Below are 22,032 nucleotides of genomic sequence, written 5' to 3' on the forward strand. Positions count from 1 at the left end.
CAAATAGGGTTAGGGTGACACTTTTCAATGCACATGTTTCAATACTACACTTTTGGTAATGATTAATTTATCAAGATTTCGTGTTGGTAAAATTGCATATAGTTTTTTCTGAATCCGCTATTCAGATTTCATACTATTTAACCTCATTTCATTTTATTTTAAACACCTGAAAAATTTCTACCAGGGTTATGACTGTTATGAGGGTTATGAATTTAAAGCGTGCGGGTTCTCATCTGTTACCTAGGCAACCGACCATAGCAACCAATCAGAATCACGTATTAAAGGCTTCACAACCAAGTCCATCATTTTTTTAAGAGAGGATCATTGATAAAACTCTCAGACTTGTTTTTAAAAATCCCTCTTCACATATCGACAATAGTTTGGTTTAAAAGAAAAAGTAACTAATATATACATTCCTCATGGATACATTTTGGTTTCTTTCGATGTGACCTCTTTGTTCACTAACATACTGTTATAATTAATGTTATACAGTTTAGACAAACGTTTTCATAATATACAAAGTAATTCAAAAATTCCGTTTGACAATATAAGAACCATAGTCAAATTCCTTTTTGATAATACATATTTTCAGTTTAACAATATAATTTACAAACAAATCTATGGTACACCCATGGGCTCTCCGTTTTCTCCGTTGTTTGCTGATGTTGTTATGGAGGACTTAGAAACTACAGTTCTTAGTGAATTAAAAAATAATTATAATGTCTCACCTTTGTTCTATTTTAGATATGTTGACGATACAATTCCTTGTGTGAGAGAAGACGAGCTAGACTTTAAACAAATTTAATAGTTACAATAAACACTTACAATTTACACGTGAACTACAAAATAATAACATGATTTCTTTTCTTGATGTCACATTAACAATAAATAATAACAGTATTATTACAAATTGGTACCAAAAACCCACAAATACTAATAGAGTTTTAAATTTTAATTCAAACCACACGATTCAATTAAAACGCAACATTATTTATAACCTAGTAGATAGAGCCCTTCTTCTCTCACACAATCAATTTCATAATGAAAATTTGTTCAGAGTCAAAAAAATACTTAGTGAAAATAGTTACCCCGAAAAATTTATTGATAGTTGTATTCGTTATAGAGTTAGATATCACACCTTTGGAAGTTCAAAAATTAAAAATAATGATTTTACAGTCAGAAATGTTATGTCGATTCCGTATCATGAAAAATTATTTTTTACATGTAAGTCAGCTTTCAAAAAATATGGCTTTACTGTGGTTCCTTGTATGTCAAATAAATTGAATAGTATTATTAAGTTAGGTAAAGACAAGCTTGATAAATGGTGCGAGACCAATGTTGTATATGAGATTCCGTGCAATAATTGTAATGCTGCTTATGTAGGCCAAACCAAGAGAAGTTTGAAAAAGAGAATAGATGAACACAAGAAAACTCCGTTAGACAAAATATTACCTATTCCCACTCATATAAATGATTTTTCACATAGTTTTGATTTTGATAATGTTAAAATTTTAGACAAAGAACAAAATAATTTCAAAAGATTAATATCTGAGAGTATATTTATTAACATTAACAAGAACAATATTAATAAGCAAGAAGATTTTAACACGATTAGTAAACAATACAATAAACTAAATAAATATTTAAATAAACCAAATTCTATTACTGTATAACTTTTCTCTTTTTCGAATTTACCTGTACATACTTGTGTTTCTTATACGGCTTCCACAGACTGATAACACTTACGACAAGAGAGACACGTTTGTCTCTTGTGATATTATTTATTTAATTATTATGGTATGACCATTAAATTTTTCGACTGCTGTGCAACAATTATATTAATGATTTCTATATTTTGTAAAAATAATTTTATACATTTATAATTTTTTCTGTTTTAATAAAGGCTTGAAGAGGTCCCCACCAGGGACGAAACATTGCCGTTTATTTATGAATTTGAGTTAAAGAAAATTTTTTTTTTGAGAAACCACGGTTATCCCACCACTTTAGTCCGTCCAAAAACTTTATTCTAAAAATATGGATGGGAATAATAACATTCTTTTTGAAAGATTATTTTCTGACGAAAAACGATGAGAAAATCATTGAATATATACCAACTAAGAGACTTAGGAGTTACTAACACGAGCAGCTCAAACGCAGCGCAGGCCTAACAAGGCAATTTTTGTATGGTAGCACAGCGCTATAAATACATTCAGCCCGTTGATTCAGATGAGGAAAACAAGAAAGCCCCTATGTGCCACCTATTTTATCTAGGCAGAAACAGTACAGTCGAAATTTCAAGCGGTAGGGGGAAAGCCGGACAGTCCAAAACTTTTCTTTCTAATTTTGTACTGATTCCGCATGCTCTCATACACCGCTAGTGTGCGGCCGAGTTTTTTTCTCCCTTGCTGCTAACTACTACGAGAACCTCCGGTAGCTCCAAACAGCGAAGACTCTATCACGTTAAAAAAAAGCTTTCACACTGGAAGAAAAACGATCCGCCGCATCCCTTGCCCTTTTCCCTTTCGACTCTCTCGCAGACATCAGCACCCCGTAAACATCCTCGCAACCGCACGCGTCTGGAAACCAGTGACGCGAGCGTCCGTATATCCGCGTCGCGGATCTCCCTGTTATAAGCCGTTTAATTTCCGGCGTCGCTGCCATTATCGTGATTATCGGAGTCGCGTGCGAGCCATCCATTAAATCCGCTCGGACAACGAGTAGCCGCTGATTGAGTTAAGGGCTACCAGGAGAGGATTCCTTTTTCCTTCTGCTTAGCATTTTTATTGTTGATTTCGCAGATGAGATAATCGTCCGGATCAAATCCTTATCCTTTTTTCCGTATATAAAGTAGTAATTGAAAATTTAAAGGAAGATTCACAAGTTTCAAGCAGATGTTAAACTCCTCGCGTCCCGAGAGACTCAAACATTGACCTCTACGCAAATAGTCGGTGCACCGGCAACATCAAAGCGTGGGGTGTCAAAGTTTGCCAATATCCCGCAGTGTCTTGTTGTATAGCCCCGAGTGTGTCCCACTATATCTTGGCGACCTTCCCCCCTCTATGGAAATGGACGTTGATGACTCGCCGGACCGCAGGGAGCGAGCGGATGCACTTCGGCACTTCCGATATACATGTATATGTTCGCGCGCACCGCCCTATCTCCTGCGCACGTGTCGCCAGATGCGTTTAATCACTGTTTTGTCACGTGGCGTTATAGTTACATCCGCGGACATTATTGCAGCGCTCCCGCCGACTTTGAACGTTTTCGTCGCTTTGAATTTTCGCAATCATACGCCGCGCAGTTTTTCGCGTTTCGGCGAGCAGAGTATGAAATTCTGCGCGTGAGCTTTTATCGCGGAAAGTGATGTATCAGTTTTTGATGAAATTTGTTATTGAAGCTTTCACGGAAAATTTCCCAGCTAATTAATTCATGTATAGGAAATATCATTACTTCAACCTTGTAAAACGCTATCAAGACCCCCTATTTTCCAGGAAAAAAACAAACAAAGGAAAATCAAGCCGCTTCGAATAAAACGCTAGCGGTTTGATAACCGGCACTCTCTCTCCCTCGGTAGCCCATTATAAATTTCCCCGTTTAATCAAGACCGACAGTTATTAGCGGCGCACTACACACCTCGACCTTGCTCGCTCGCGAGCACCATATAATACACGTACACTCTAAGGCAAGCGCACGTGCGGCGGCATTTCCCTTCGAGCCTTCGGCGCGTACAATAACAATAGAGTAGCACAGCTGGAGAAGGAAAAACAGCCCAGGAATAACAATGCACGACTCGCTCGTAAAAAAAGCTCGACGCTCATAAAGTGCAGCGACGAAAGCAGCCCCTGGCGGCGCGTTATAAGGGACGAATCCGCTCGCACTTTATGCGGAGAAGAAGAGGACAGAAGTATCCGATGCCGGAGCGGATGTGTGCCTGAATATTTCATCTCTCTCTCTCTCTCTCGCGCGCGCGCGCGCGCGGGGACGCGTTGTCTGGGCTCGATCGGTTTCCGATATATGCGATGCGCCTCTGGAGCTTCTGGATTTAGCGAGATATTAGAAAGTGGGATCAGGGGGGAAGCACTGTACGTCCGTAAGAAGATGCGCAGCAGGTGATTCTTTCAGATGATTTCGAGCTTGCGGTGTTGCGCTGATGTGATGCGCTTGTATAGGGATATTCAATTTGTTATAAGAGTAACTTCAAAGGATGGCAGTCGAGATTCTTTTTAATTCAAAATATATTGCATATGTAAGAAATGTTGCATATTGAAAAGTACATCATTCGCGCTGGTATATGATCGGCCGAAAATAAACAGCCACGTGCACCGATTCAAGGGCTATCCGAATAACCGAAACATCGAAATTTGATTTTTAGTCCCGCTTCACATTATAGCGGTATGTATAACGACAGCGAGCGTGCAGTAATGCATAATTGATGCGTTATACTCGCGTGTCGCCCGACGAGTTATATTTGGTGGCTCTCGTCGGGGCGCACGAGAGCGTCATTATGCATCCTGCTCGTGATTATGCATTAACAGGGCAACAACTGCGACACTCCGAGCTCGCACGCGCGCCTGTACGCGAGCGCGTTCCCCATGATGATGCGCTCTTGAAAATTGCCAGTTATATACATTGTGTGCATCCGATAATGATGAGCTAAGGCTGCGGGAGTTATTGCTGATCTAATTTATTTCGCGGAATATTATTTTTCAATGAGAAATTATCGACATCGAGTCTCGGAATGAAAATATGATCGTTCGCAAGGAACTTGCGTTCGTTTCAATATTATTACTAAGCTTCAGCATTGCAAAGCATAACGTTGAAGTATGCTGTTGCTCTCGAGATATACAGTTTATGCAATCGTCATAATCAACGGGCGAGAAAGCGATAATGAAATGAAAGCAAGTAGACTTTGAGCTTGAAGCGGGAAGATATATGGCGAGCTTTCCGCGAAAAGTAACGAGATGCAGTAAAACAGAATTGCGCCGAGAAGTAAAGTAGAGGAAGGGTGAGGATTATATTGAAAGAACTGAAATGATTTCAACCGGCTTCACACGAATTTGTTTAAATATTAGTTGAGCGATACAAAAAATAGTATCTCGCTTCGCAAAAAAAAAACTCATAGCAAATATCGCGTTAAATTCAAAAGTACACACGCACACTAGAATAAAAATATTGACAAAAGCCGTTTGGCACATGTGTGTTACATACGCGTTAGTCGCATCGAAGTGACAGCGGCAGCGAATCATCGCCGCTGTAGTTCAAAGCGTTAAGTAAAATATTGTGGTTGGCCCATCGTTTCGCGCGAAACGGATTTGCAGCGGGATTCCGTGTAACTGCCGTAGTTTTATCGAATCACGTTCTCCCTTCATGCGCCGGGCTAATGTTTTTATCCCTTTTGAGTTTTGTTTGCTTTATGGATGAAATGAAATTTCGCAGAAACTCGTTCGATTGATCCTAGAATAGCAGTGCGCTCTTGCGGATCTGATTTTTAGCTGATGTGTATTGAATATGCTATATTATATTCGAGGGAGAGAAGAAATTTAACTTTTTTTCAATTCTATAAGAGCTTCATATTTTATTACTTTCATTTATTACCTCGGCTATAAAAGCTAAACTCGTGCATTTCAAGAAAAATTTTTTTTTCGTATTTTATTGATAAAATGGGGAAACGTCGTCGCTCGGAATGTATTATATCATTTGTATTCATCGAAATGTACTCACACTGAGGTCTACAAGGTTGACGCATGTTGTGTAGTTGCTCCAGATTTTATGCGTTACCGGATGCATAAACCACGTGCCATTCGGTTCACATTCTTTGTGTGCTTTCACTGAAACATAAAAAGTTTACGAACGTCGTTAGAATCGTCAGCACGCTTAAATGCTACGGCGGATACTTGTCTTCAATTACCCAGGGCTAATGAAAGTGCTAAATTGCCCAATGAATACACGGTATACGGTAAACTGGAGAAATTCTCAAAATGCTTATCCGATAAATATTTTTATTTGAAGAAATATACAAGTTCCTTATCGGGGTAAAATAAAATCTTACAAATAAAAAGACTTGCACCGCACCCCATCGGCTAATCGCTATTACCATCAATAACCCTAAAGAGCTGTGATACAGTAGTTTTCTAAATCCTATAGCTCGAAATAAATCCCTGACACCAGACGGCACTGGACAAAGCCCGAGCTTTTCTCGACGAGAATTCGGCCCAGACAGAAGAGCACAGTCTCCTAATCTTCGAGAACTCAACGACGCTCGGGACATTAGGCTTAAGGCTGCGGTCGATGTCATTTTCACATTGGAGCAGCATTTCTTTTTAAATAACAGAATAGCTTCTGCTGCAAATCTATTGGCACGTAATTTTTTCGAACTTACTCGGCTGTACAGTCAGATAGATTTTTTTTTACTTTAGAGATAAAGGCCAACACTTTAAAAGGTTAAGGTACTTCGTTCTTATAGATGCCACGTTTATATGATTTTTTTAACAATGAGCTTTTACGATGCCTTGAAACTTGATCGTAAAATGTTTACAAAACAATGCAAGCCATTCATCACACGAAGCCTTACAAGGCAAACCTTCGAAAATTCCCAAAACCTTACGTATATTTACCAAAATTCTGATAATTCCAGCTTAAACGCAGGGCGCGATTCGGAGGATTGCAGTGGAAGCGCGTGGCTCGGTTAAAAGCCTCGTAAAAACAAACGACTCTTGCCGCCGCTGCCACCACCGCCACCGCAGCGATGACCCCGGACGTCTTGACGATTATCGTTCCCGCAGCTGCACTCGTCGTAGCTAAAAAGCAGCCTGCGCTAAGGGGATGTTGAGGAGGAAGATAACAGCGCCAATATAACAATAGAGATATATAACGCGGCGTTGCGGGAAAAGTTCGCAGAGGGGGACGAGAGGTTTTTCTCGCGCGTCGATGAACTTTTCGTTCGAGTTGCTTGGGGTTGGGGATGCAGAGGTGGGATGCTCGGGTATAGTAGATTTGGTTTATGGGTTTTTTTATATTCTACTGCTCCTGGATGGCGAGTGTTATGTTGGAATTTGGCTGTTGAGGAACTTTAATTTTGAGACGGATTTTAAGAGCTTCGACTTTATTTCAATTTTAAGGCATATGTACGTTCGGGAACGAAAAAGTTGTGCATTATTATTGTTTCATTATATATAATTTATTGTTATTATAAGAGTAGAAGATCTTATATTTATGTACGAACATAAATATTTTAATATTGCTTTCGTCCATTGTACACTTATTACATACTCTATTCTTCTGTTTTCTCTTTAGAACAACAACTATAGATAAAACTCTAATTAAACTTTTATTATCTTATCGTACGGTCATCCACGAAGGAATCAAGCAACTACCCGCGTCCACACTAGCAAGTTTTTCAATCGATTCTTCTCCATTAGTTCCGCGTTAATTAGTAATATAGACTCGCTTGTGCAGAAGCACTGCTGTGTACGCAATAATGCAGGAGTCAACCAAAGCCGCTGCACCGCTGCCTCTATAGCGTCTATACTTTCTTCAAAACTTTACTTTCTCGGTCGTGCATTCTTCTCTGAAAAATTCAAAACATTCGTCTGGTGTATCAAATTAGCTGTGCGTTTAACGCGTGACTGAGTTGAATTTAAATTAATCTAAGAAGAACGGAAATATTTCAGCTTAGTTAATCAAATCATATAGTCTTGCAATTTCTCTACAGCCGACGCAAATCAAATAGAAATAACGGCAAGATTTCGCCGTTATTGCGCGTATTCCGTCCGTAATGAAAGAGAAAAGGGAACGCTTTTAGCCGAGCATTTATTTTTCCCGCATATAGCCGGCGGAAAATACCATCGTGGGCGAGTATGTTGGCATTTCATTACCGGCATACGAAATAAATTAGACCGATCAGCTGGAGAGAGAAAAGGGAGTACTTTAGTGTCCCTTGGAGACCTAAGTGCACACATTGACGTGCTCGGCGTCCGTACGCGACTCTCAATTGTAAAAGAAAAAATAATAGGATTTAGATTTGATTTTTGGCATTTAAGTATACGGGATGTATTATTTTTTCGAACTTCTCGTAGGAAACTTATTTCGTGGAAGTATATTCTTAGAAGATTAATAGTCAATTTATTTCATAAAAAATAAAGCATTGCAATGTAATCTACCACATTTCTAACACTTTTTTTCAATACTCTTATTACTTCATTAGCTTAAGCCAGTAGGAAGCAAAACTACACGAAGACCTCATCATTAACTCAATCACATACAGCCAAAAAACAATGGAATCCACATGAGACCTGAAGCAGGCAGACAAGAAATACACTACTGGTATAATTGCTTCGACCATTAGCAATTAATCTTGCCAGAAGCTCTTCTACACCTACACCAGCATCGTGACAATTAATCCCTCTTCGATTTTTTCTCCGGTTACGCGCTTTCGCAGGACGAGTCATCACTCTCGACTGGAATCCAATCGTTCAGCCGGAGTTAGCGCGGACCGTTGACATTTTTCGTTTCTCCTCGGAAAGCTATATCCCGCGTCATTCGTTAGCTTTCATCTCCCTGCTCTGTATCATTCGCGGGCAACAGAAGAACGACGACTGGGATTTGATTTTGCTTTCTTCGAAGCTTTCTACTTGTTTTTTTACGGATGATGGACGCAAAGAGTCCGATCGTCAAGACTTGGTTTAAGCTTGCTTGACTGATGTCTTTGTTGTGTCCGAATTTGATTTTCGTTCGATTGTAACTTAGGCTGTGTGATGGGTTGGACGAATGTGTCCGTCGTTGATCAGCTATAAGAAGTCTACATTGAAGACAAAATCTTCTCTTGCATTTACAAAGAATTCGAATAGTATTGTCTTTCAATGCAATCAAGGCTAATACATCCAGTGAAACTTCAACGACACTTTAACGTATACAAACATGTGCAGCATCGCTTTCTCTGTACAAGAATGCAAGTCGCAAACGGTCACGACTGTAATATGCAGTCAGTCCGCGGAGTGATTGTTAGATAAGAATGAGAAAACCATTCCGTGCAAATGCATCCCAGTCTCTGCGATTTTTTGTCGGCCGAGCGCATTAGCACGCGAGACTGCAATTCTCGATAGTGTAACTCTAGAAGGCCGATCGACCCCGAGATCGGAACCCGGCTCAGAGACAGGGTATAGAAAGAGAGGACGGTGCCGCTGAATTGAGGCTCCTTCTCTTATGGCCCTTTCAATTTTGCAGCATACGATAGGTGGGATTGAGTCGAGGCTATCTGCCGGAGATCGAATCGGTTCGATTCCTTCTAGGTAGTTGGGATTTTAACAGTGACAAATTGTATTATAATCAAGTTTATAAAATCAAACTTTTAATCGAAAGATTTTTCAAAACATTAGCCAATTATAAAGCAAAGAGAAGATGATGATAATGTTCGACTTCATCGAGCTACTACGCTCCAGCTTGCGCTCTCTTGACCTTTCTTAATCCCGAAATCTCATTAACTGCCGTCATTCGTCTTGATCAGTGTTCAAAGTCCCCCGGGAGTATAGGATGCGCGACTACGGTATTAGCGTTATAGCGAGCTACCGACGACGCACTGATTTAAAATTAATTCCCCTTAAATTTTACGCGTGGAGCTTTTCTGCACCTCGTATAACGCCTAATCAACTTAATGAAATGAATTATACTACATCGGCGACTCTTTTTTTCGTTGGCGCGCGAGATTTTCATAGTTATATTATGATTTTATCTTCGTACTTCTGCAAATAAGTTACTACATAAACTGCCGATTCAAAAAGTTAGTTGGAATAAAATATCGGGTATCAATGTGCACCATGACTTTCTAAAAACTCCAAACTCAAAATATCATCCCTACTTGGATTTCACAAAACAACAGAACTGCCCTCGAAAAAACCTCACGAAACTCTATATCTAACTTCCCGTCCGGAAAGTCTCCGAGCGCGCGCATAATGGAAAAACCGGAAAAATAGCTTATCATCCACGCCGAGCTCCCCCGAGTCTCGCGATGATAGATGTGGTCCAAGCGGGACGGGCTGAAAAAGCGCATTCCCCGCGAGCGAGCTTAATGTTGCGTGTCACCGAGACTCGCACGCATATTGAATTGTTTGCATAAATGGCAGTCAGGCTCATTGATGTATGTATTCTCAACGGCGCGTCGTCTTGCGGAAGAGGAGTCGGGGCTGTCTGTTCGAATTTTCAGAGTGTGTTTTGAGATTTTGGGGGGCGGAGTTGACAGGGCTGTTTCATATGGGTGAAATAAAAAACGAAAAAAGAGAGGAACTAGATGACTCGTGTTATTTTTCTTTTTCAGAGTTTGTATCTCCGCTTGACTGTATCAAGCTTTGAATTTTTCTGCTATCGTGAATAATAGCGAAGAAAAAAATTGTTCATCGATTTCACACCGTAGCATTTATGTCCAATCAAATATTCTGCTCGAAATCGATTTAGAGCAATTAACAAACAACAGCGGGCAAAAAATATACCAGTCACACACGTGTCATCGAGTATCGCAAAAATACGCGGAATCGAATTCCAAAGCAATTTGACGACAATTTGCGCGCGATTCAAACGCTTTTAGCATTCCACAGTCGCACGTGGATCCGTTTTTAGCAACCGCGAGTCTTTTTCACTCGATGCCAAGAATCGTGGGATATGGCGAGCTTTCACGAAACGAAAAAAATGTTCGTATCAGGGTGGTATAGAAGAGAAGAGAAGAGATACACGTGCGAGAACGTTGGTCCGTGGTTGAGATTGGAGTGTTTTTTCGTAAATTTGATTACTTAATTCGCCAGCGAGATTAAATTCAAAACCAAAAATAAACTCGGTAAAATCTCATTCAAAGGCCAAGTATAGATAGCATCAGACTATAGTCAGGCAAGTTGCGTCATATTCTTATAAAATGGATCTTCGCAGCTCAGGAGCAGAATGCCAAATCAAACGCATCGCTTCTATTCCATCAACAGCACAATACACAGAGAATTATTTTTCCTCGCTCACCTACATTCGCAATGCGTCCCGCAGCGAATCCAAAAGAACGCCATGGAACACTTGGAGGCCGTAAAGGACAAGAGGGCGCAAAACGACCGTATAAGATCGCGACCCACTTCCAATACTGTCTCGACGATATTATACTGCACGTCACTGATCGTGAGGGAACGATGATTGTTTTTCCCGAATGCAGATACACACGCACGTTCTCCCGATGCGTCGAGTCGTTCGAGATCTTTTGTAACGACTGGAAATGGAAATACCTTCTTCGGTTTGGTTAAGAGCAAGTTGAGTCCACTCGTAGATTTTATTTTGTGGATTCGCTGCGGTAAAAGTCGAGTTGCCAGTTTTATTGAGGGAAGTTTACTGCTAGGAGGGTGTGAGTTTTTTGGATTGGGAATTAATTCCGCTGTGGGAAAAAGTGTAATTGGAGGAAATGTTGGATTAACATAAGAGTGAATGGTCGATACGATTGTTTTTTAAATAATTTAATTATCGGGTATTATATAAAATGCGCGTCAATTGATTTGATTTAAGTAGGTCAATGAAATTGATTAAATTGTAATCGATAGTTTCCAGTAATGGAATTGATTATTATTATATAGCAAGAGAGAATTTTTAATTTTCATTAAATAAAGTGATATCCAATCAAATTTTTACAAAAAGCTATCGCGGATATTTTTGTCTTCATCGAGTTTATATATTTGTTTGAGCGTACTCGGCAGCGTCTTTGAGCATCATTTCAAATATTAGGGAGGCTTGTTATGTAACCGTCCAAACAGTTCTCTTGCGCACGATTTATTTTCGCGAATCGTAAACTCTTATAGAAAGTTCCAGATTTTTCCAATTTCTATCATAAATCAAACGCTGAATGTTACCAGAAATAAGCTGCAAAGAGGGATACAAATAAAATCGTCCCAGTAATGCGTAGAGTAAGTAGTTCTACTTCACGTAAGTAACTGCGTAAGACAAAACAGTTTTAGATTGGCCTTGCTAGAATTTTCCTGCTCCCTAGTCTCTGCATAGCAAAGGTATTTTACCATTTTCCTTATCATAATCTAAACGACGGGTGTACTGTTGTGAGTCTACTGTTGCAACCGATGAATAGGAGAAAAACTATAATTCTCTTGAGGAAAAAAAACCAAATCATTTTCGTTTAAGCAACTTCTAAGTCTTCGTCTTAATGAAAAAAGTTTCCTTCTTATCAGCACTACTGAACGTCAGTTGCATACGTTATCCTTCATGAAGTGTCACGCATACACCTGGGAAAAACTTTTCACTATTTTTCCGTATCGATGTTATGGGCGAAAGGACTCGTATTTGAGGTGTCGAGCACGTTTTCTCATCGAAATCCCTCACGACGCCAGAAATGCCACCGCCGAATACGTGCAGATTACAAAAAGCCAGATTTCGCGTTGACGTGTACACGCTGAAAAGCCCCGTCGACTTGGCCAAGGCCCTAAGGCAAGAGAGGAAAAACCGAGTCGATGGGAAAGGTATCGAGGGGTAGCGGTAAAAAAAGCGGACAGCTGCAAAGCCGATAAGGAGCTTTCGAGAGATTACGCAAAGCGAATCGATTTATACCTGACTTCGGATTTTAAAGAGCTATTTTTTACAAAGTTAACGATGAAAAAAAGATACTCCTTTTGAATTTTTCTACTATTAGCTCTCGGGAGGCAACAAAAAACGAAATTTCGCTGAAAAAAAATCCTTGAACTCCAGGCAACGATGAACCCTCTCAGCCAATTAACAACTCGACTCCACACCCAAAAAGCCGTCAAAAGACCAACAACCGACTAATTGAGGAAGGACACGCGGCCGGTGTATACAGTGTATAGCATCGTTGCACGAGAGGCCTTTTGTCTGTCTATAGATACACGGAGTCTCGACATAGTCGAGTGGGCCAGGCGGCAGTGGCGCACGATTCGGAAATTATTGGTTTCCCGTGTTCTCGAGGTCGACAAGCCACAACCTTCTCTCTCTCTCTCTCTCTCTCTCTCTCTCTCTCTCTCTCTCTCTCTCTCTCTCTCTCGCTCCTCCCCTGTGGCGCATGGAGTGCCACGTTGGCCTTTAAGAGCCGGAACGAACGGTCTAGGTATATTTGCTGCTCTAATCCGTTATATCTCGGTCTCGCGCTCGTTTGACTCGCTGTCGAGCACCAGATGATCCACCATCTGAATGTCCCTTTGATGGCTTGTGGGTATATAGAATGGGATGTTGATGGTTTTTGTTTGTAGCAGTGAATTTGATAACGCTGATATATCTCTATTTTTTAATGCCTCGTCAAAAGCTTTATAATAAATCCCTTTTTAAAGCAAACGTCAGCCGAAATTCGTTCACGCACTTTCTCTCGACGGTATCACTAAATTACGGCTATTATATGCCCTCGTGCGCTTTCGGCGTGTAATCGGTGAGCGACATGACGCGACGCGCGCCGACAAGCGGCCTCGTTTCGATCGGATTTAATTGAGCGTTTATATACACGTGCCCCTCACACTTCAGCCCCTCTACTATCTCGCGTGCTTATGTCCCTATGGATACTGCGCGGCGGCACCACTATCTCTTTCCGGAAAGTGGCTTTTGTCGTACGCGAAATTTTGATCGAAGTTTGGTAATTCGAGGTTTACGCGCTCGTGAGCCTCGATCGTTGCTGCGCATTTAATTTGCGAGAGAATAGGACTTCATTTAATTCATTATTGTTCGGAGCGAATGTGCAGGCACTTGTTTGGAAGAGCTGATTATTGCTCGATGAAAGCTGGCTAAATGCTGGTTTGAATTTTCATTAAAGAATTATCGCGTTGAGATATTATTTGATTAATTTTTAAAAGCATAATCAACGAGATATTAATCGAGCAGACATCCCTTTCAACAATTGCGCACATACCATATCAGCGCCACGTGCGTAAAAAGTTCCGCTGGATAAGAAAAGTCCCCCTTTTCCACCATTTCTCTTCCCTTCAACACATCGCGCGTCAACGCGCGCGCCTCGGTTTTGTTTAGTCTCGACCATTATGCGATTGAATCAAGAGAGAGAGAGAGAGAGAGAGAGAGAGAGAGAGAGAGAGAGAGAGAGAGAGAGAGAGAGAGCGAGAGAGAGAGAGAGAGCGAGAGAGAGAAAGAGAGCTCCCTCTCTTTTTTACCTCCACATCCTTGGACATGCGGGACTGCATTCGATCCGCCTTTCTCGTCTTTTGTGGCGCGCGTTGTGCAGCGACCGCATACCGCCACAGTGTATTTTTTTGTCGCCTTCCCCCTTTTTTTCGTCGCTCCAGTTTCCCTTTTTCGCATACGCAGATACAAGAGTTGTTTCATTTTCCGTTCGATGCGCGGATTGTTTGCTCGCGGCGGGCTCGCTTTAACGCGTCGAACCCTTCGGTCGTAGCTTTTTCTCTTTTCTCTACGACTCTGTCTCTTTGTAACAGGCGTGCAAACAAGAGGAGCTGAAGCGCGGGGAAGAAACTGAGTGGTCAACTTCGTGAATTTCTACAAGCACTTTTTCCCGCTTCTAGAGCCCTTTGTCGATCGTTTTGAGATTCTTCCTTTTGTCGTGGATTCGAGCTTTGTGGTTTGTATATGAATTTAAGTTGACTACAGTAGATGTAACTTATGAACAAAAGTAACATACTCAGATAGAATTACTATTTTCTCAAGTTATTATGTGGCTATATTAGCATGAGCGGTCTAAGGAACTGGGCCAATAAGCCAGTTTTAGCATAGGCGGCACACCGCTATATCTGCACTCGTCGCGCAGATTACGACGAGGGAAATTGTAAAATACCCATGCGCCATCTATCTTCGCTAGCTAGAGACTAGAGAGCCGGAAAGTTCAAGCGGTATAGCTTGTTACTATTACGACTGATTCTGCGTACTAGAATGCGTTCTGTATAAAGCGACCTAAATGTATAACCTCCACGCAGACTCTTACCAAAAGTCAAACTCGCACTAAACATACATTCTCTCCATTTTTCATCTCGCCTTTCCTTATCTTCCCGTCCCTCACTTTCTATCTCCGAGTTCCTCTATTATTTGTATTTTTATATCTGTTTCTGTAGTTGTTCGACTTTTCCGGTTCCCGCTGTGCAAAGCTTCCGCCTTGTCCTGTAACACTGCTCTGCTTCTTGCGCCTCATTGTTTTCTGCAGCACATTTCCCGTCGCGTCTTTCCCGATGCGGTCGTCTCTTCCTACTACTCCCTTCCTTTATGCACCCGACGAAGCTACTCGTTTTCCTGATGGTTTCCTCTCCTCCACTGTTTATATCGACGGCTCACTTTCACGCTGGGCGCCCCGATCGAAGCGAATGACTCTGTTGACACTTCGGGTGCACCGAGCGTCTTACAATTTAATTGAATTTACTTTAATCGACACTGGGCGATGCAATTTTAACAAGGAGAAATGCGATAATGAAACGGTGCTTTTGATTGTTTGTTGCAGAAATCGATACAGTGATTTATTATTTTGCTGCTTTCCAGTTCTGCTCCGAGTCTGATAAGTTATTCCGTGTATATCTTAATTGATTCTGATTTATTGAATACGCCATTGATAAAGTTCGTAGTGAACCCGTGACTTTGAGTTTCCCTGATTTATCTAAAGCGTATCCCCGAATATCGTGACTAATGAAGTAACGAAAAGAAGAACTACTAACAACTCACGAAAAAGCCATAAATAAAAATAAAAAACCAACTTAACAGCTCCTCACCACACTTTAAAAAGCTTCAAATCAATACAAACAATCCATCAATCTTCATCGACAAACACAAAAAAAAAATCTTTTTCGCATCAACGTCACTACGAAAAGAAGAAACAATAAATCATCCTATTCCAGAAGCGCCATCCATGATAGTAGATAGTTCGCTCTGCGTTCGGAAAAAATTTTTCAAGACGCATTTAAAAGCTGACATAACCGCTACGTTGAATGAGTTGAGATTCGGAAGTGTATATTTCTTGATGAGTAATGACACGATAATGCGAGCGGTTAACTTTTAAAGGTTAAAAATGATCGATCGTTTGTCGTGATTTTTAACGAGGTGAAAGAGAGCCACAAGAGAAATTAGTTGTTTTGGGTGCTAATTTTGATTTCACCTGTGGTAGACGTGTGGTTTGGCGCAGAGTGTCGGTTAGCGCTGTACGTACTAACTCCTGTTACCACTATAGCTTTGTCTGTATAATAAAATTTTATAACAAAAAACGTAGCCACAGTTAACTCCGCAATCGTGTTCCCGCAATTCAAACAAGTTTCCCAAAGCGCAGCTTTCGGAATTAGCCGCATGTAATGTTATCTACACCGAAGCGGAAACGAGTTTGGCAGACGACGAAATAAATATTTATCTCTCTTCAGCATACGACTTGGCGGCTTCTTTCCCTTGTCCACATAACCATCTCCGCATCCGCGAATACATTCGCCTGGTATACACACACGACGCTATTTTCGCCCTCCGCCGAAGAAAAAAGAACCGAGGGACAAGTAGGTTTCTCCCGAGCGATTACGAAACAACGATTTCCACGCAAGAAGTTCGCCCGGACTTTTATCGTTAAGGTGTCGTTCATTATCATATTTTTCACGTATAAATGGAAATTTTCCAAAGTGTTTTTTAATATCCAATCGAGCTTGCGTGCGCGCACGGAAAAAAGTTTCCCTTTCGATATTGTTGTGATCTCTCGTCGAAATGACGAGAGATTTTAATTGAAAATTAAGCTCGACTTTGATTGAAGCTCTTTCCAAGATGAATAGTATAATTTCAAGACACGGGTGCATCTGCTTTTCAATAACGTAAACTAATTTCTACTACACTAAAACCAAAAGCAAGTTTACTTCCAATCAGTTCGTACGCCTCTCCGTATACGCAGAAAATATGAAAAACCATTACACCGTCGAACTGAAAAAAGTCCTTCATTCATTTATCTATCCTCATGCATCGAGTCGACGATAACGCAATTAACGTAGGGTATCGTTCGAAAATCGATACCGATCACCGACACACACGATGATATAGCGTGTGACTCGTCCGTGAAATCGCCGTCGAAGCAGCTACTACCGCAGCCTCGACACGATTCTTCTTCGGCCACGTCATTCGATTTCGAAACTTTCTATTGTGATAATGGAAATTCGAGAAAAAGCGCGCCCTTCGAGTGTGGCTTTCCAGCAAGTCTCGGATTTTACTTCGTTTCCATTGTTTGATAAAAGAAAAATGAATCTGACGTGCGCGGCGCGACGTCGGGGATGAAAAAAGAGGGTATTCGTTTTCGTTTCGTAATGTAAATTGATATTTTACCAGAGATTAAATTCTGCGATTGCGCGTCGTATCGAAGAAGAGAAAATTTACTTCACTTCTTCTGTCTTATTATATAAAAAAAGCGTATTGAAAAAACGTCCTTATACTTTCTGGGAAGTATAAAATGGAAGAAAATGGAAGAGGAATTTCAAGGGTCGATTATCCGACCGTCACTTTTCCGATCCGTTCAGCCGTATATTATATCGGAAACATTTCGGCTGCATTGTAAATCCAAAAGAGCGGATGAATTCGCCACGCAGAGAAGAGCCTCTTTATCTAAATCCAACCAGAATGCAAATTATTCCACCCGATATATTATCCCCTGTAATATTCCAGGAAGCACACGCGACACGGAATTTCATTCATTTCATTCACTTATTAAACCAAATACACGTATCTCAGCACCAAATTGACTTATCCCATTGGGATCCCGAAGGAAGCCCAAAGAAAAACAGAATCCCCGCCGGCTTACGGCTACGAAATTTCGGCGCCTCACTTCTATGCATAAGAATTCGCAAGCTTGTAGCTACAGAGATGAATGCAAAGTACGGTAAATCTAGTCGCTTCGAGTGAAATAAGCTGGACACGGTCGGACCAAGTATACTTACACCTAGGCGCGAGGATTACGCGATCGACAGCGCTGTGCGGATTTCTTTAGGCTCGATTGGCTGGCATTCGAGTTTAAATTGCGGAAGCAGAAGCTTTTTTCAGGATTTTAATATTTGCAAGTCGATGTGCACGATCCGGATTTCAATTTTTATGCAATAAGCTGATTCTAATTTATTTTGCAAGAACTTATATGCGCACTATTCATCGCAGGCGTACACGTGATCCTGCGTATGGTAATAAAAACAATATGTACCTACTCTCTAGATACAGGTAGCATCTGCGCTCCTGGCCTATAATAAACCCCGTGCTCTCGAGGGTTTCCATCTTGCGCGTGTCTTACCCTTTGGTTTATGTCGGCGCAGTACAACAGATAGGACTTAGGCCTGCCCGATGTTATTACACAGTCCTGGTTTTAAAGCCAATATGTCGGGTATGGTTAAGACGACCGTCCCCAACACACGTGCGATTTTCATTCTCTCGCATCAAAAAATCGAAAAATGTCTATCCCTTATTAGAGTCCAAATTTTTCTCAAGATATACGAGATAATATAATGAAAGTTTTATGGCTAAGCGAAAACATCACCGTTGCGTTATTTTTATGCTGAGTTTTGCGAGCAACAGCCGCACGCTAAACCCTGGCGAGAATATTCATTTCCGTCGTCTATTCATAATCGTTTCGCGCAGTGACATTCCACAACGAGCGCATCCACTGGCACACTAGCGTATACCCACCCATTTTATACGTTTGCATAAGTCCGGTGCGAGCGTGTGCATACGTATAGATATATAAACGCGTATACGTAGCATCAGAGCCGTGTGGCGTCTCGTAAATCTTGATCTCGGACAATAAACTGAGGAGGCGGAGTCAGTCGAGACTCGGTGACGGGTTATTATTTCCATAAGCCTCTAGCTGAGGTGGCTACCTGTGGTCCTGGCTCGCGAGGCTCGTGTTATATGGTTGCGATAAGGCGGCTCTCGTATATTTGGAAGCTTTTCTCGTGCTTGAATTTTTCAGGATTTTTAGTGCTCGTCGAAAACGTTTCCGAAGAAGTTTTGAAAATGTAAAAAAAGTCCTTGAAGCATTATTTACCTTGCGCGAATATACGAATGCAATAAAAATATTCCATAGCTTTCAGTTTACACTCGCGTTATTTCGAGCGTTACTCAGCTTATGTTACTACAAGATTTATGTACGTAGTGAGATTTGCAAGTCAAACTTCTATTCGCTCTTTAGGAAACACAAAGATTCCAATTTACACCACCCCGTGTACAGATTTTTCCACCAAAGTTTTGTTTGCAAGTCGATTTATTTCTCCGTGTATTTTCTGCAGAGTTATTCCAGCTTTTCGTATATTCTCAACGATTCTCCAACCCCGTATCTTTCAACAACATTTACATCGCAGCATCTGCACGGCATAAGCGTAAAAAAAAACAATCAACGCAAAAACACGTCCGTCAGAGCGTACAACAAGTGCAAGCTTACGCAATCCACCCAGGCACGTCCGAGCAATTTCACCCCTGCATCGTCTGAGCGCGCATTCATTTCGCAACGCCGCCGCAGCGCTTTTCCGCGAGTCTTCCCTTACTCAACACTACTCCTCGCATCATGATATCTTTCCGTGATCGATTTCAATTTAACAGCTAGCTGCATCATCCGCGCGCGGTACACGTATCTCGCTTGCTCCGCGAAAAGCTTCCTCTTTTTCCCACGCGTATACGTATACACGGTCGCATTCGTCACAAGAGCCTCGCGGCGGCGTCGCATATTCGATTTGCTTGCGTCTGGAGTAACTCCTTGTCGCGCGCGAGACGGAGAATTTCATTTTCGCCCGCGCGATCGTGAGCTAAAAGTTTACTTGCGCAAAAATATATGTGTGCGGGGGGCTCTTTGATATTCTGTGACAGAAGCGTGATGTATGTGCGAGAGGACTGTACTGTACGTTTTACGTCACTTTCTTCGGATTCTGTTTTGTCGCTGTCGATTACACCTATGTGTGTAACAGCTGTGACCTCGATCGGGGGAGTGAGTCAGACTCGTGAGTCTGGGGGTAGTTTATTATGTGATTTTCACGATGTAATATACAAGTTTGAAAGTTCGGAAAAACCCCGATGCGATTGAATTTTTATTAGAAGGATGCGTGTTTTCGAAAGATTTTGTACGTCGATGGAATAGTAATTTCTTCATTTTCACCACATTATTCTTCCGAGATACGAACTAACGAAAAAACGTTCCATTACAATAACCAACAACGAATGAATAAACAAGTGGCAAAATGCGCTCATAATAAGCTCGAAAAGGAAGAAGAAGCAGAAGAACGAAGCGCAGACCCAAAAAGAAGCCAGAAAGTGAAAGAGTAATAAGCCCGTAAAGAAGCAGCAGTGCAGAGAAGCGAACTACTGGAGGTATAAGAAAGAGAAAGAAAGGAAGACGGAGTCAGGAAGGAGAGAAAGTGAGGCAGAAACGAGGTGCTTCGAGCTAGCGTACAGAGGGCGAAACTGCGCTCGTAATGCACGTTTGGCGTAAAAAGCTTCCGCCGTATAACGTACTCCGCGGCCATCGCGTAGTAAAGCACGCGCCGGACTCTATGTGTGTCTGCGCGTGTGTCTCTGTGCCTTCTTTTTCTGATAAACTCCGTATTATACACTTAGGAGTAGCCTTGGTCTAGGAAGCGCGTGGAGAGGTTTATTATTGCGGTCAACTGGTTAGTGGATACGGATATACTTCTCGATTCAATTATTATTATTTTCATAAACTTATTAAACGTTGTTCGACTAAAACTAAAATTCACCGTGTCTGACTGTACATCGAGTCGATCTACTTGTACACAACACCTTACACTATCCGTTCCCGATGACAAAATTTCAAATAAACTCCGCTCGTAATACTTCAACATCGAGTACTTTCAGCTGGATTACCAAACGTCATAATCCTCATTCCAAGAAGCCCAAACACTCGTGTGCCTCGTTGCCTTACTCTCCTCAACTCTCAGTCGCAAGCTCGACAACAGCCGCGCGTTAGCCTGAGGACCTTTCAGATTTATTCCTCGGCAGGCGCTCGCGTATCGGGGCACGAATCTCGAGTGCTTTGCACTAGAGCTCCTCGCCATGCGCACTTTCGCAAGAGATGACGTAGCCGACGGTGCTTTATGGCGGTGAGAGAGTTGTCGGGAAATTTATCTGCGCCAATAACCCGCGCTGATGCAGGAAATTTACCGATGCCGTAAGTTCTTTTTCCCACTCGCGTATGTGTGTCTCGCAGCTGCTGGTATTCCGACTCGTTGTGATTTACATTTTTTTTCTCTCTCCGGAAGCAAGTAGCCCTCCGCGAGCATTATTTATGGCTAATTTTTTAACGCGGTATATTTTCGCCCGGAAGATTTACTCGGCGTGCAAATGAGCGCCTGTTGTGTCTCGCATGACACAACACACTCTATCTATGTGCGGTGATACAATAAAAAGTAAAGCAAGAATATAAATAACGATCAAAAGGCCGCAAGCTCGAGAAATACGTCAGCGCAGTCTTAAAGCTCGGATACGAGGAATAAGCGACATAACGAGATCATATCTCGTGTCCCCCCGCAAGTATAAGCTGCATCCGTGGCATTACTCTTGTAAGAAAAGCTTCTGCTGCAGCTGGAACATCCGAGAACTCTTTTCTCGCTATCTTTACGTCTGGCGGTAAATTTCGTTTAGGCCGCGGTCACGTATACTAGACGTCCAGCTGCCGGATCCCTTGACGAAAATTTATAACTCCGCAGGCCGAGGCAACTTCTGCTGACCCATTGTGTGTCTAGGGCAAGGGTGGACTCGAGATTTGAGGAGAAAGTTTCTTTTCTTTCCTTTTTGGAAATCTTGATTGGATCTATCAATTATTGTTTGTCAACCGAGGATGTGGACACTTGTGCTCTTGGCAGTTTCTTCGTTTCGGTGTCGATGACGGGGGTCCTGGTAACAGTTGTAAGGGCGATCCATAATGTACACAACCAATCGGCATACAGTGTTATATTTTTCGCTTCGAAAGGTGTATATGGTACGTTTAGGTCGATCCCATGCATTTTTAACCTCGATACTTCGACAGCCTTTACCGAATTCAATGCTAAGCATACACTGAGAGAAATAGTGCGTAAATTTTACTATATGTTCATGATAATTTACTGGAAAGTTTGG

General features: G+C 41.6%; 1 protein-coding gene across 7 annotated transcripts in view; it reads right to left on the bottom strand.

Moving 5' to 3' along the window:
• The window catches only part of LOC100117395 (calcitonin gene-related peptide type 1 receptor), a 167,856-nt gene that overhangs the window by 15,372 nt on the left and 130,452 nt on the right, over window positions 1-22,032 (bottom strand). For all 7 annotated transcript variants that reach the window (XM_032598069.1, XM_031927682.2, XM_031927686.2 and 4 more), the window contains one exon: window positions 5,722-5,828. In XM_032598069.1, the coding sequence (XP_032453960.1) occupies window positions 5,722-5,828 (107 nt within the window). The remainder of the gene's footprint in view (window positions 1-5,721; window positions 5,829-22,032) is intronic.

This window comes from Nasonia vitripennis, chromosome 3 (assembly GCF_009193385.2).
Source record: "Nasonia vitripennis strain AsymCx chromosome 3, Nvit_psr_1.1, whole genome shotgun sequence".
Classification (NCBI taxonomy): Eukaryota; Metazoa; Arthropoda; class Insecta; order Hymenoptera; family Pteromalidae; genus Nasonia; species Nasonia vitripennis.